The sequence below is a fragment of the Microcebus murinus genome, chromosome 11, assembly GCF_040939455.1.
Source record: "Microcebus murinus isolate Inina chromosome 11, M.murinus_Inina_mat1.0, whole genome shotgun sequence".
NCBI classification, from domain to species: Eukaryota; Metazoa; Chordata; class Mammalia; order Primates; family Cheirogaleidae; genus Microcebus; species Microcebus murinus.
The window spans coordinates 51,875,527-51,889,184 of NC_134114.1; the positions used below are offsets into that span (position 1 = coordinate 51,875,527).

The 13,658-nt window shown below is 33.9% G+C and overlaps 1 protein-coding gene across 4 annotated transcripts in view; it reads left to right on the forward strand.

Moving 5' to 3' along the window:
- Nucleotides 1-13,658, forward strand: part of TNPO1 (transportin 1) — a 96,724-nt gene that overhangs the window by 49,531 nt on the left and 33,535 nt on the right. For all 4 annotated transcript variants that reach the window (XM_076008103.1, XM_076008105.1, XM_076008106.1 and 1 more), the window contains exons 5-9: nt 319-425; nt 2,514-2,647; nt 7,428-7,509; nt 11,257-11,379; nt 13,226-13,344. In XM_076008103.1, coding sequence (XP_075864218.1) covers nt 319-425; nt 2,514-2,647; nt 7,428-7,509; nt 11,257-11,379; nt 13,226-13,344 — 565 coding nt within the window. The remainder of the gene's footprint in view (nt 1-318; nt 426-2,513; nt 2,648-7,427; nt 7,510-11,256; nt 11,380-13,225; nt 13,345-13,658) is intronic.

Below are 13,658 nucleotides of genomic sequence, written 5' to 3' on the forward strand. Positions count from 1 at the left end.
AATTGGTGAAGCTATCCTTGGTATCATCGTAGAAAAGCAAATTGCAGTCTTTTATACAGATACTTAGTAGATTAAAAAAAAAGCTTAGAGGGTAAACTGTTGGGAAACAAGATTAGAAACATCTGGTTGATGCTGTGGTTTTTCCACAGTTATGCTGTGGTGATGTGGGAGTCACTGGTAAATGTTATTAATATGTAGTTTAGAAGTCTTAGGCATGGGATATTTAAGTGTGTGTGTGCGCGCACTCATGCATAGGCACACAGTTGTCCACATGGCACAGTGAGTCAGATTTCCTAAAGATGTTTGTTTTCTTTCAAGGTATTTTGATTACAACCATAGCCTCTAAAGGAGAATTGCAGAATTGGCCTGACCTCTTACCAAAACTCTGCAGCCTGTTGGATTCTGAAGATTACAACACCTGTGAGGTAAGGGTATTTGTTTCAAATATAGTTTTTCTTTTCATGTTCTGTGTTAGCAACCTTTGGGAAAAATATTTCCTCTGAAATATACAACTTCAAAAGTTAGAAGCCTAAAGTTACCATTTATGAATTGTTTACCATACTGTTTTCTATAAAGACTATTACATTATGAAACCTCTTCACTATATGTCCTACAAGGAGATGTCTTCTAAAGTTATCCTTGGGTGTATATGTAATAAACAGCTATTGTCAAGCTTAATCAGTTGATGTGATATTTTTTAAAGATAGACTGAAATTTACCAAATTCCCAGACTATGAGTATTTTTATAGCTTCTCTAAATTGTTTTTATGCTGCTTATTATATGACATTATCTAGGGCATATCTGACTTCTCTAGTTTTAATCATACATTAACTCTGATCTCTTGTTTTTTTGCCACTAATCAAATCAGTAGCAACCTTTCCATTTGAGGAGGTGAGAGTCAGTTTGTATGAATTCCTTTTTTTATAATCTCTATTAATGAATACTTTATCTCTTTCATTAGCAGGCTTCCAATTGGGATAGAAATCTGTTTTAAGTGAAAACCATTTTAGATGTTTTTACTCTCTAAAGTAGTGATCCTCTGACTCTCAAAAAAGAGCAGGATTGCAGGCAGGGCAGGCACAGGAATAACCAAACAAAAAGCAATCAGGTGGTCTTATGACCTGGCAGTTTGTTGCCTGACCTGTCTTCAGAAAGGAGAAATAGGCAGAGAAGATGGGGTGAGGGAGTGTTGGCAAAGTTAGTTATTTAAGTCACTTTTCTCCCTCCCTAAGAGAAAAAAATCATTCTTGTACACACAAAAATCCCTTATAAATACACTAAGATTACAGAAAAACTAAATATTTAGTCAGAGTGTAGTTGATTACATTTAAATAGTGGTTGGTGTGATGGCAATAATAACATAAAAGAAACTTGAAATTTTAATCACTTTCCAAGAATAAAAATTGTAAGCGGCAGTTAATTGTGAATTGTGGAACTACTACATAGAAATTGTACTTTAAATAAACAATATTCCCATCTGTCTGAACTAAAGATGTGGGTTTTCCAGATGTTGGTATAGAGTGATTGCTAAATGTTCTTAGTTGAAGTTTTTGGTTTTGGCTTTTAAGGTATTTTTGGCTCATTTTTGGCACAGTAGGTAACAGGTTCACATTTAATTTGATTTTAACAGTTTTTCAAAACTAAAACATTTTTCGAAAAGACATTAATATTCAAATATAACTATTTTAACATGACAATTAAAATCTCTAATATTTAAGCATGTTAAATCTTTTTTTTTTTTTTTTTTTAGCTGTTGAGGTGTGGCTACATAAGCATGTTAAATCTAAGATTGAAATTTTATATTTTTAACTAAGTTTGAAACTTTAAAATTCTCCAGATTTAGTTTTTTTAAATTAAACTCTATAAGAGTATTGTGTAATTGCCTTTACTTACTGTTGGACACCTTTTTTAAATTAACTGTACTATGGAGAATGAGCACCAAGTTACTATTGATGGAATTATAAGGACTGAAGTGTAGATGGTTGAGGCATTTAGTAGGTAACATATTGTGTACAAAGGCTCTGGATTATCCCTATTAGTATAAAAGTGGTTATGGGGAAATAGTTGCCAGTTTGAATTGTCTGTCCTTCTAAAAGATTTTGTCACTAGTTACCTGATGAGTGGTTTTATATATGTGACTTTTTTAATGGTATAGGTGACCTCTCTATGTACTTCAAAAAGTGTTACAATAGTTAAACAGACGTCTATGTAAATGTAGAGTTTTACATTCAGTTTTAAAAAACTGGTATTTAATCTCTGCCAAAATATCCTCAGTTCTCTAAACATGTATTGCTAAATTTCAAATGTACCATTATATTTGAACAGATTTTAGATACTCCATGATTATAATAGTTTGTTTTAAAATTGAATGATTAGATTTATGGATTTTAGAAGGTAGCATTTTATATAGGCTGAGAACATTAATCCATATATACGATAACATTCCTCAATTTGCTTTTAAATGGCTTCATTTATAATGAATTCTCATAATTTAAATATGTGTCTTTTATAGGGAGCATTTGGTGCCCTTCAGAAGATATGTGAAGATTCTGCTGAGATTTTAGACAGTGATGTTTTAGATCGTCCTCTCAACATCATGATTCCCAAATTTTTGCAGTTTTTCAAACACAGTAGTCCAAAAATAAGGTATTTATATAGTCCATATTGATTTATCAACTCTGACATAGCCTAACCACTACTTTATTTTGTATTACCTAATATTTTTTGTGATTAGCAAAAGATACTAGATGGTTCCACATAAGTGAACTTACATAATTGAAATTTACTGTTGTAATAATGAAACTTGTGAAATACTGACTCTGAAATTTTCATTAAATATGATATAGTGCTCTACCTTCTGCATGGTTAATTATGTTCATAATAGATAACAGTCATCCTTCTTTTAGATTCCTTTGTTTAAGGCCAAGATTAGGTGTAGGTTTCTTGTCATTTTTTATCTTGCCAAGTTCAAATATCTTCATTTGTGGCTGTGTAATAAAAGTTCTTCCAGTATAACATGTACATATATCCTCGTTCATTGAAGGTGAACAAGATTATCATCGGAAGTAATGAACTCTAAATTTTTGAGCTTCTAAACATGTAGTATTCTCTTCCCTTTCTCTCATTTTCAGGCCTAGTGCAGACCTATTCTCTGCTTTTCTTTATTCTGTGATTAATAAGCTGAATTTTAATGAAGATTTATTCTCATTAAATTAATAAATAATTTTAGTTTAAGGGTTTTACATCTATTTATGATAAAAACATTACAAGCATGAAAGTGGCAGGACTTTTTAAAGTATATCCTGTAATCACATAGTAGGCCTAGTAGGCTGGTCATGAAGTTAACCTGGCCTACTTTGTTCACTTCTGTATCCCTAGTTCCTAGAACAGTACCTGGCACACAGTTGTCAAAATATTATATTTAGAATATTAAATTGGCCTTTGATTAAATTTCTTATCAGTTGTCCAACTGAGCTGTAATTATCATGATGTCTTCATTGTATTGTTGAAGTGGGTGAGACTCTAACTTCATTCTCCAAGTTACCATATTCTTTGTGGGGCAGAAGGTCAGTTACTGCATAAAATTTTTTTCTAGTTTGTCCTTGCCTTTTGTTACTGTGGAAGTCATTCCTCTTAAGATTCTTAGTTACTTTGAATTTTTTTTGGCTTCCAATTTTTAGTGCTTAGTGCTTTTATGTAGAATAATCTAACATCATAATATTGTTTTAAGTAAATGGTATGCATTTCCTATAGATGATTTTTCAGAGTTCCAAATGCATGAACTTTTTAGTGCAAAGCCATGACTACTAATTCATATGCCCACTGGAGCTTTCTTTCAGATTGCAAGCTGTGTTCCAAAGGATTATGGTTTCAGCAGTGTGAGTAGGGAGCTAATCAGGAACACATTTCTTGCTAAAATTTTCTATTTATTTTTATTCTTTTTTATCTTTATTTTAGTTACTCTCCATGTTAAGTGGTACTTTGTTGTACTCATAGTAGAAATTTATTTGTGGCAGTGTCATGAACAAAAATAATACATTTTCAAAATATTATTCTTCCAGGCATAATTAGGTTGGAGTTCATGTTCCCCAAGAAGTCTACCCCTTTTAACATTTTAAGTAAGGTGAAGAAAGTGTGATGATTTACGTATTTTTCTTCACTTCCATTTTCATTTTACATTTTTAATGTATATAGCATCTGGGTGTGTGGTGTGAGATAGGGTTACATTCTGTCTTTTCCATTTGGTTAATAGTTTTTTCCTGGTATACTTATTAAATAGTTTCTTCTTTTTCACCATTGATTTCAAATGTCATCTCTGTCATATACAGAGTTCTTTATATGTGTAGGTCTGTTAGTGGGCCCTCTATTTTATTCTATTGCTGTTTTATGACTAGCTTCAAATTAAATTATGATATATTTTTAGGGCAAAAAATTGAGCTTTTGAGGCTCTTAGCAAATTGCAGTTACTTAAAACTTTATAATGGATATTAGAATGAATTGCTACACAGTAATGAAAGAGTTGGACAAACTAAATGAGAGCTCAGAGTATGAGGATAATTTTATAATTTTTAAAGTTGTACTATAGTATATTTTACTTGGAAGAAATTTTGGATGCTGCTGCTCCTGTTTATAAGGTAGGTTTATATTCTGTCCCAGAAGGGAATGAAAATAAGGCCTTCAATTTTACAACATATAAATTTGATGTAACTTTTCAACTTAGAGTTTGATCTTATAAAAATATATATTGAAGAAAGACAAAAAAAATCAGTATTTGGCCTGAAATATGCTGGCATTCCAAGAGCAGAAATTAAAATTGAAAATATACTCTATTTAGCAGAATTTACTCTGAGCTTGCTTAAACACAGAGAAAATTTTTTCAACTTAAAAGTATTATGGTCTATAAAGAAGAGACCATATTGGGAGAAAAAACCCTATCGACAATTATATTGGAGTTGTGTTGAATCAATAAATCAATTGAGGGGAATTAGTCATTTGTACAATACAAATTGCTTGTTTTTAATAAAGTTTTAGGCCGGGCATGGTGACTCATGCCTGTAATCCTAGCACTCTGGGTTGCTGAGGTGGGAGGATCATTTGAGCTCAGGAGTTCGAGACCAGCCTGAACAAGAGCAAGACCCCATCTCTACTATAAATAGAAATTAATTGGCCAACTAAAATATATATAGAGAAAATTAGCTGGCATGGTGGCGCATGCCTGTAGTCCCAGCTACTCAGGAGGCTGAGGCAGAAGGATTGCTTGAGCCCAGGAGTTTGAGGTTGCTGTGAGCTAGATTGATGCCACAGCACTCACTCTAGCCTGGGCAACAAAGCGAGACTCTGTCTCAAAAAATAAATAAATAAACTTTTATACTTTTCCCGTTATAGGTCTTGAACATATTGTATTCCTAGGCAGTTGGTCTTCTGACACTATTATGAATGGTAGCTTTTAAGTCAAATTTTGTAGGGTTTTTTTTTTCCTTCATTGCTGATATATAGAAACCACATATTAAGTAAACTTTTAACAAAAAGAACATGAGGCAAAAGGAACTTATTTGTCAAACTTTGTTTTTAAAATGTAAATAATTCCTAACTGTTCTTAAATTTCTAAAAATTATTTGGGAAATGCTAATTGTGGGTGCCTCTTGAGGGTGGGAACAGGAAAAATTTATACCTTGTAAAATTTTTTGGCCAGGCAAGGTGGCTCACACCTGTAATCCTAGCACTCTGGAAGGCCAAGGTAGGTGGATCATTTGAGGTCAGGAGTTCGAGACTGAGCAGCAGTGAGACCCGATGTCTACTAAAAAAAAAATAGAAATTAGCTGGACAGATAAAAATGTATAGAAAAAAATTTAGCCAGGCATGGTGGTGTATGCCTGTAGTCCCAGCTACTTGGAAGGCTGGGGCAGTAGAATTGTTTGAACCCCAGGAGTTTGAGGTTGCTGTGAGCTAGGCTGAGGCCACAGCACTCTAACCCGGGAAAGAGAGTTACACACAAACACAAGTTAAAAAGTTTTTGCTCTTCATTTGAAAGCCTTTTTAAAAGTCACTTTCTTATTTTTCTTTCCCATTTGCTTGCTCTTCCAAGTACTTAATGTGTATTAGCTCATTAGTTCAGTCCCCAAGCAAATTGTATATTTATTTTATAGATGAGAAAATAGACCTTAATACGTAAGCAACTTACCGTGCGTTACACATTTAAGTGGTTGAGCTCCTCATAGTATGCTTTTATCTTAATAAATATTTATGTGCTTTTACCATAATTGGAGAACCAAAATCCAACTGTGTTTTCAACATAGCAGTTAAGAAAAAGGTTCTTATGGAGTTTATATTTCAGAATAGAGAACAGACAGTGATTCATACAGGTATTTTATGTAGAAGGTTCTTTGTAAAGATAACATTCATGTGAAGGCCTGAGCAAAATAAAGCAGTAAGACTGAAAGATCACAGTAAAGAATGTTTAAGACCTAGGACAGTAAGTGAAAAGACTAGAATTAGGAATAGCCCTATTAGGGTGACAGAAGAAAAAAATCTTTGGTTGTAGCAGAGCAGGAATTGAAGTTGGGGGTTAGGGAGGAGACCCATCATAAAGTAATGTCTAGGCTAGTGGTCAGCAGACTGACCTATGGAACCAAATTCAGCCTGTGATGTATCTGCAAGCTAAGAATGATCATACTTTAGAATAGAAGGTTGTATTTAAGAGGGAACAGAATGAAAGCATGATACAGGTCTTATGTGTCCCATTAAGTTTAAAATATTTACCATTTGGCCTTTTAAAGAAAAAGTAGATTAGGTTTTATTGGAGCAGTCTGAACAAAAGTGCAGTGTGGTCTTATTTGTGTGTGTCAAACAAGTTGTAGTGGGATTTAGCACAGTGGAAGTCTGGAAATGAATTAAAGCCTATTGCAATAATCCTGGTAAGAGATCAGAGATCTAGTCTCTTAGTCTAGGGGAAGAAGTGAAGGTGTAGTGTGAAGTGATTGGATTAAGGTTATATTTTTAAAGGTAGTACCAATAAGAATTGCTGAGCAATTGCATTAGGTATGCCAGAACACATAGACTCTTCCCCATATTTCGTTTCAAAAGGAATGCATACCCATTATTTTAAAATCTGTAAATATTATAAAATGTGCCACTTGCCCAGCCTCCTACAATTTAGATGTATCCACTGTTTAGTTTGTACATGTCCTTTCAAACATCTTTCACTTGCTTAAAAACACTAACATATTGTACTGCAACTTGCATTTTTCCCTTAATATAGTACATTGTTTCTCTATTATACAGATTTGACTCATTCTATTTAGTGGGTATATATAGGTATATGTATGCTATAATATTTTTATGGAGGAATGTTTTAAGTTTTTGCCAATTTTTTTGTGGATAGAAAAGCTACAATGAGCATGTGTTAAATTTTAAACTTTCTTTCTAGGTCTCATGCGGTAGCATGTGTCAATCAGTTTATTATCAGCAGGACTCAAGCTCTGATGTTGCACATTGATTCTTTTATTGAGGTAAGGTTTGTCCCTGTCTCCCCCTGTGACTTTGAGAAGTTTAGATAGTACTAACCGCATGTAGTTTTATTTTATAACTATAATCATTTATAATTATAAATTCAATCTTTAATGAAATTATTTCTGATAGTATTAAAATTGGATACAAGATGCTTGGTAATTTTTGTTGAAAATTAAAATACTTTTTCTGTTTCTAATTTTTCTGCTTGTATCATGATATAAACATTGATTATGGGGGTGTGTGTATAATATATTAACTACTTTAAAAATTTCTCAGTATACTATTCAAATTGCATATGGAAATTGAATCTCCTAGCTTGTACACAGTATTTGAAATGTGGAAAATTGGTGAGGTTGGATAAAGTTGACTTGATAAAGAATCTGAAGGTACAGACTAAAAAGACAGTATTTCCAGTTTTTCCATTGGTTTCCATTGTAAAAATAGAATCATCAGGGAAAAAGTAGCTGTTAAGTTTCAGCAAGCATCTCTAAAGGCAGTTCGAACTTTGTGATAAAAGCAGAAAGAAGAGCATGATTTTCTGGCCATGAGCCATAAGCAGTCCAATAACCTCTGCTGCTTGGTAACGGTTGAAAAGATTCTTAATATTCTTTAAGCACTTTCACTTTTATTTTCATTAAATGAAATTGGGCCGGGCGCGGTGGCTCACGCCTGTAATCCTAGCTCTCTGGGAGGCCGAGGCGGGCGGATTGCTCGAGGTCAGGAGTTCGAAACCAGCCTGAGCAAGAGCGAGACCCCGTCTCTACTATAAATAGAAAGAAATTAATTGGCCAACTAATATATATAGAAAAAATTAGCCGAGCATGGTGGCGCATGCCTGTAGTCCCAGCTACTCGGGAGGCTGAGGCAGCAGGATCGCTTGAGCCCAGGAGTTTGAGGTTGCTGTAAGCTAGGCTGACGCCATGGCACTCACTCTAGCCTGGGCAACAAAGTGAGACTCTGTCTCAAAAAAAAAAAAAAAATGAAATTGAATTAAATAGTCCTTTCTATTCCTAAAAGTTCTTTAGAGGTCAGGCTATTGATATTATTGTTGGGAAATTATATGAGGGGTGGAAGGTCATGGGTTTCTTTTCTCTCCTCACTTAAATTGACCAGCTTCTTTCTGAGCTTCTTTTACCAACAGACTAAGGCTTCTTTTACCAATAGCCATAAAGATTCTTTAGCCATTTGCAAATTAACCAAAATGTGTCTTATAGGGTACTTACTGTGAATCAAGCACTGTTCCTGATGCTAGGGGTATATAAATTTTATGTCTGCCAAGTGTTTTCTTTTAATGTAGTGTAGTCTAGAGGTGGTTTAGTGTAGCAGATAATAATAGAGATCTGAAGTAAGACTGCCTGGGTTCAAATCCCCACTCCTCTGTGTCCTTGGACACTTCATTTAACTTATTTGACTGTTTTCTGTTTCATCTGTAAAATGAAGCCAGTAATTGACCCGCCTTGTTGGATTGTTACAGAGCTAGTTGCTACAAATCAATTGGAATAATGTCTGCCACAGAGTAAGCACTTCATGTTAGCTGTTAAATTTAGAAGTAGTAGTATTTCCTGTTAGTATTGTTCTTTCACAGCTTAATAAAGGGGTCAGTAATAGACATGCTAGCATCTTATAAGGAAATATACTTTAGAATAAAAGAAATTAAATTCTCTCTGACAATAAAAATTCCATAGGAATATGCTCAGCAAGTGGGGCAAGAACATTTCCTAACATTTCAAAATATTTTACATTACTGTTAAATACCACATTAACAGTTCTTTACTACTTTGATAATCCTACAAGATTCAGTCATTTCTCCACCTATAAGAGCAGTAAACCTCTGGAGGAAGTGCCTAATACTTAGTAGACCCTCAATAACAATTTGCTAAATGAATAAATGGGTGCATTATTTTCTTTGTTATTAATGGTTTTTTTTTTTGTTTTTCTTTTTTTTGTTTTTTTTTTGAGACAGAGTCTCACTCTGTTGCCCAGGCTAGAGTGAGTGCCATGGCGTCAGCCTAGCTCACAGCAACCTCAGTGTCCTGGGCTCAAGCAATCCTTCTGCCTCAGCCTCCCTAGTAGCTGGGACTACAGGCATGCGCCACTATGTCAGGCTGATTTTTTCTATATATATTAGTTGGCCAATTAATTTCTTTCTATTTATAGTAGAGACGGGGTCTCGCTCAGGCTGGTTTTGAACTCCTGACCTCGAGCAATCCGCCCGCCTCGGCCTCCCAGAGTGCTAGGATTACAGGCGTGAGCCACTGCGCCCGGCCTGTTATTAATGTTTTCATCAGGCGCTAGTGTCATGTCTGCTGAGACTGACAGAGTATTGATGAAAATATTGGTTACTAATACATGGCTGTAACATATACCTTGGCAAAGCTGGATAGGGTGTTCATTCAGTGACAGTAGTAACAAAACAGTGCAAGGTGATGACATTGGACATCCCCACCCTACCCCCAACTCAGTGGCTATCTCTAGAGTAAATTAATGAACTCTTAATAAAATTTAATGAAAGATACAAATCTAACATAGAAGCTGTGCCTGTTGGGAAAACAGTCGTCTTCTCTAGCTATGTAAAATATCTCCAGATGAAAAAGGAACTACAGAATTTTGAGCATGTCAAACATGGAGGCATGACTTGGGGAAATTAAAGTTGTTAAAATGCTATAGCATTCCTCAGCCTTTGCTTCCAAAAAAAGAAATAAAATACTATAGCTGTACTTCAGACACTCAGATTTAATCATTGAACGTCTCCTTTGTCTTTTTTATAATATTTCAGATTCATTTTTTAGAGACATTGCTGTGATTTCCTGGAAAAAGAAAACGAGACATGTTGGATTTTATTTAATTTTTAAATGCTCATTTTACTACTTTTAGCCCATGTATGCAAATAAAGTAAAACTTGATGAGGGACACGAGGAAGGCCTCATTGTTTTTTCTTCTCACTTCCCCACTTGCAAGCTCTACAAGAGATGACTTGGTCTTCTAGTAGAAGCTTGTTGCTATAGTGAAATGAGTGTGAACTTAAGATTCCATGAAACTCAGTTTCAGATCATTTCCTGGCTAGCAAGTTACTTAACTTCTATCTTCTCATTTGTCAAATTAAATGACATCATCTTAGAGTTGGGATTAAACAAAACAGTCTGTTGTCATTCAGACATTCTTTTTTACCTTGTAGAGGAACTTATAAGGAACATTGTAAGATTAATTACTACTACTATTATTTTATCAGCAGTTTGGGGAGTTGACTTGGTGAACAGCAGCAGTTTAGGGTTAAATTAGAAAATTGGTGTATATTTTCCAATTATTGATGCTTTTAGAGAATTTGAACCTATTATCACCTTAAGAATCAGGGTTGGTAGAAATAATCTGCTGTCTGACAGTAATTTTGAGGAGTAAATCAAATTGTATTTTAATGATTATTTCTGCTTATGGGTAAGCTAAATGAATCCCCAGTCTTAATGGCATGGTTTCGTTCTTACAGACTAAAAATGATCTCGAAACACAACTGATTCTACTCTGTCAGAATGACGTTTCATCTTATATCAAAATCATAATCTTTGTCAGTTATTCCACATTTAAGTGTCTTATAATCTAATACTATAGGCAAGTTAATTCAGTCATTTTTTGGTACTGTATCATCTTAGGATTTCTTTAATTAAACTTAAAGAATACTCATCACTGGGTATAAACCTTTCTAATATATTGGAATTTTTAGACTAGAAAAATATGTGTTTCTTGTGCAATAGAATCTGTTTGCATTGGCTGGTGATGAAGAACCAGAAGTACGGAAAAATGTGTGCCGGGCACTTGTGATGTTGCTTGAAGTTCGAATGGATCGCCTGCTTCCTCACATGCATAATATAGTTGAGGTAACATGGATAGTTTAAAGGCTGTTTTCCTCATCTTTCCCCCTAGAAAAATGTTGAATACAAAATGTACAATGTGAAACCATGATTTTTAAATTTATACAACATATAAGATGTGGGGGTTATAAAAGAATAATCATGATTGTCTTAAAGTTATAAATTATCTTTATGGGGATGTTTCCTTCATAATATATAAGATGTTATGGGGGAAGTTAATGGAGTAGATAGCTTTTAGTTTAGGAAATATTTTGGTTTTGTGTTTACTAAAATATGGGTTAGACTATATGGCCGTTAAAACTTTGGGAGATTAAGTGGCATATTCTCATGTTATTGAAGTTCAAAATTATTAGAATTTAGAAACTCTAAACTGTAAGAATTTGCATCCTACCCATTACTGGTAAAATTAATTTGATTAACGTGTGATTTGTGCTAATGAGATTTCTTTTTTTTTTTTTTTTTCCTGTTAGACCATGAACAGAATCTAATGAGATTTCTGACATCGCCATTACAGTTAGTTTGGGAAGACTATTTAGATTTTAAAAGATTCTCTTTTAATCCCTATGCAATTAAAATAATTTTACTAGGAAATTCTAAGTGCATTGATCACAGTTTAGCCATATCTAAAGGAAAGGGGAGTACATAATATCAAAATATAATTATTATCAGAACAAAATTACTGTTTATGCAGTACTCAGTACTGCAAGAGTCAAACTATACCATTTATTTTCATATTGCTGGGTATAGTTGTATGTGAAGATTATTACATAGCTTTGGAAGTGTTTAAATAGTATGTTGCTAGAGCCTCCCTTTCACTTCCAAAGTTCCAAGTGGTATGGATAGGGAGAATCTTTTTTTAAAAGATGAGGTCTAAGATCTGTTAAAAGGCTAGCATCCATGGTATGCAGCAACTCTTGTTCTGAAACTTAAAGAGAAATAGTTGTAGAGATAAGAATACTTAGCAGCATAAGATGGGGGTAAATGTTTTGGGGTGTATTTTCTCTTTGAAGAGTCAGGTGGGATTGGTTTAAAGTTTAGTGAGAAGAGTTTGGAGTTAACCAGAAACTTCAGAATTTGTATCAGTTGCTAGGTCACAGCTGGGGAGCCTAATTACTAACGTTACAGTTCTTTCTTAAGCAATACTCAGTAGCACAGGAGTGGGACATGATGTGACATGTAGTAGAGGCTAGCCTATGACAACTGTTATGTTGCCATAGTTTGTCATGTAAAATGTTTCAACCCAGAAGAAGACATGTATAAGAAATTCATCATCTGACCTCAATTCTAGCTCCATGTACATTGAAAAATGACAAGTGAATTTGAATTGCTATGTTCAGAGGACATGAGCAACCTATATTGTTGAAAATTACAAATTAGTCACGATAAGAAATGTCACTACTTTCCAATTTTTAATTTTGATGTGTATGTATCACTTCAAATGTGAAAGTCTACATACATTATAAGAGACAGCTTGAGTAGTTACAAAAAGATTTTTCATTTTAAGAAAAACATAATCGTTATTTTTATGTTCTAAGAAGGCTTAATATTTGATTATTAACATTTACATTTCAGACATCTCAGGTTTCATAAAATGCACCTACACAGAAACAGATACACAGTGCATATACTGAACACTTTTCATTTGACAACATTCTAAATCATTGGTTCTAAAATTTAGCTGCATTTTAGAGTCACTTTGGAACCCCTCCCCCCCCCCTTTTTTATCCAAAAGCCTAGGTTGAAACCATGATAAAGTTCTCAAAGGCGATACAGCAAAAGCCTAATGGTAGGATTGAATTTATATTAATTGTGTGATTTAAAATGATTAATATTAAAGATCCTTTGTTTACAGTACATGCTACAGAGAACTCAAGATCAAGATGAAAATGTGGCTTTAGAAGCCTGTGAATTTTGGCTAACTTTAGCTGAGCAACCAATATGCAAAGATGTACTCGTAAGGCATCTTCCTAAGTAAGTGTTCCTTCTTGTAAATGCTGCCCTTTTCTTTAATTTCTTAATGGTGACTTCTCATTCTTAGAAAATTCATTCTTCCACCAGTCTGTGATGTTCTAAAGAAGTCAGACTTAATTTTACTATTGGTCTAAGTAAAGAGATTTTTCCAAAAGCAGTTGCCCTTTTTTTAAAAATTAAGTGAGGATAGATTATTCTAAATCATAGTTAATTCTGAATAATTTATGGCATAGTCTTTTTTTTTTTCCTTAATCCTTGTTCTTTGTAGACTCTATGATGGGATTTTCTTTTTTCTCAGAAATAGTTTCTCAGTA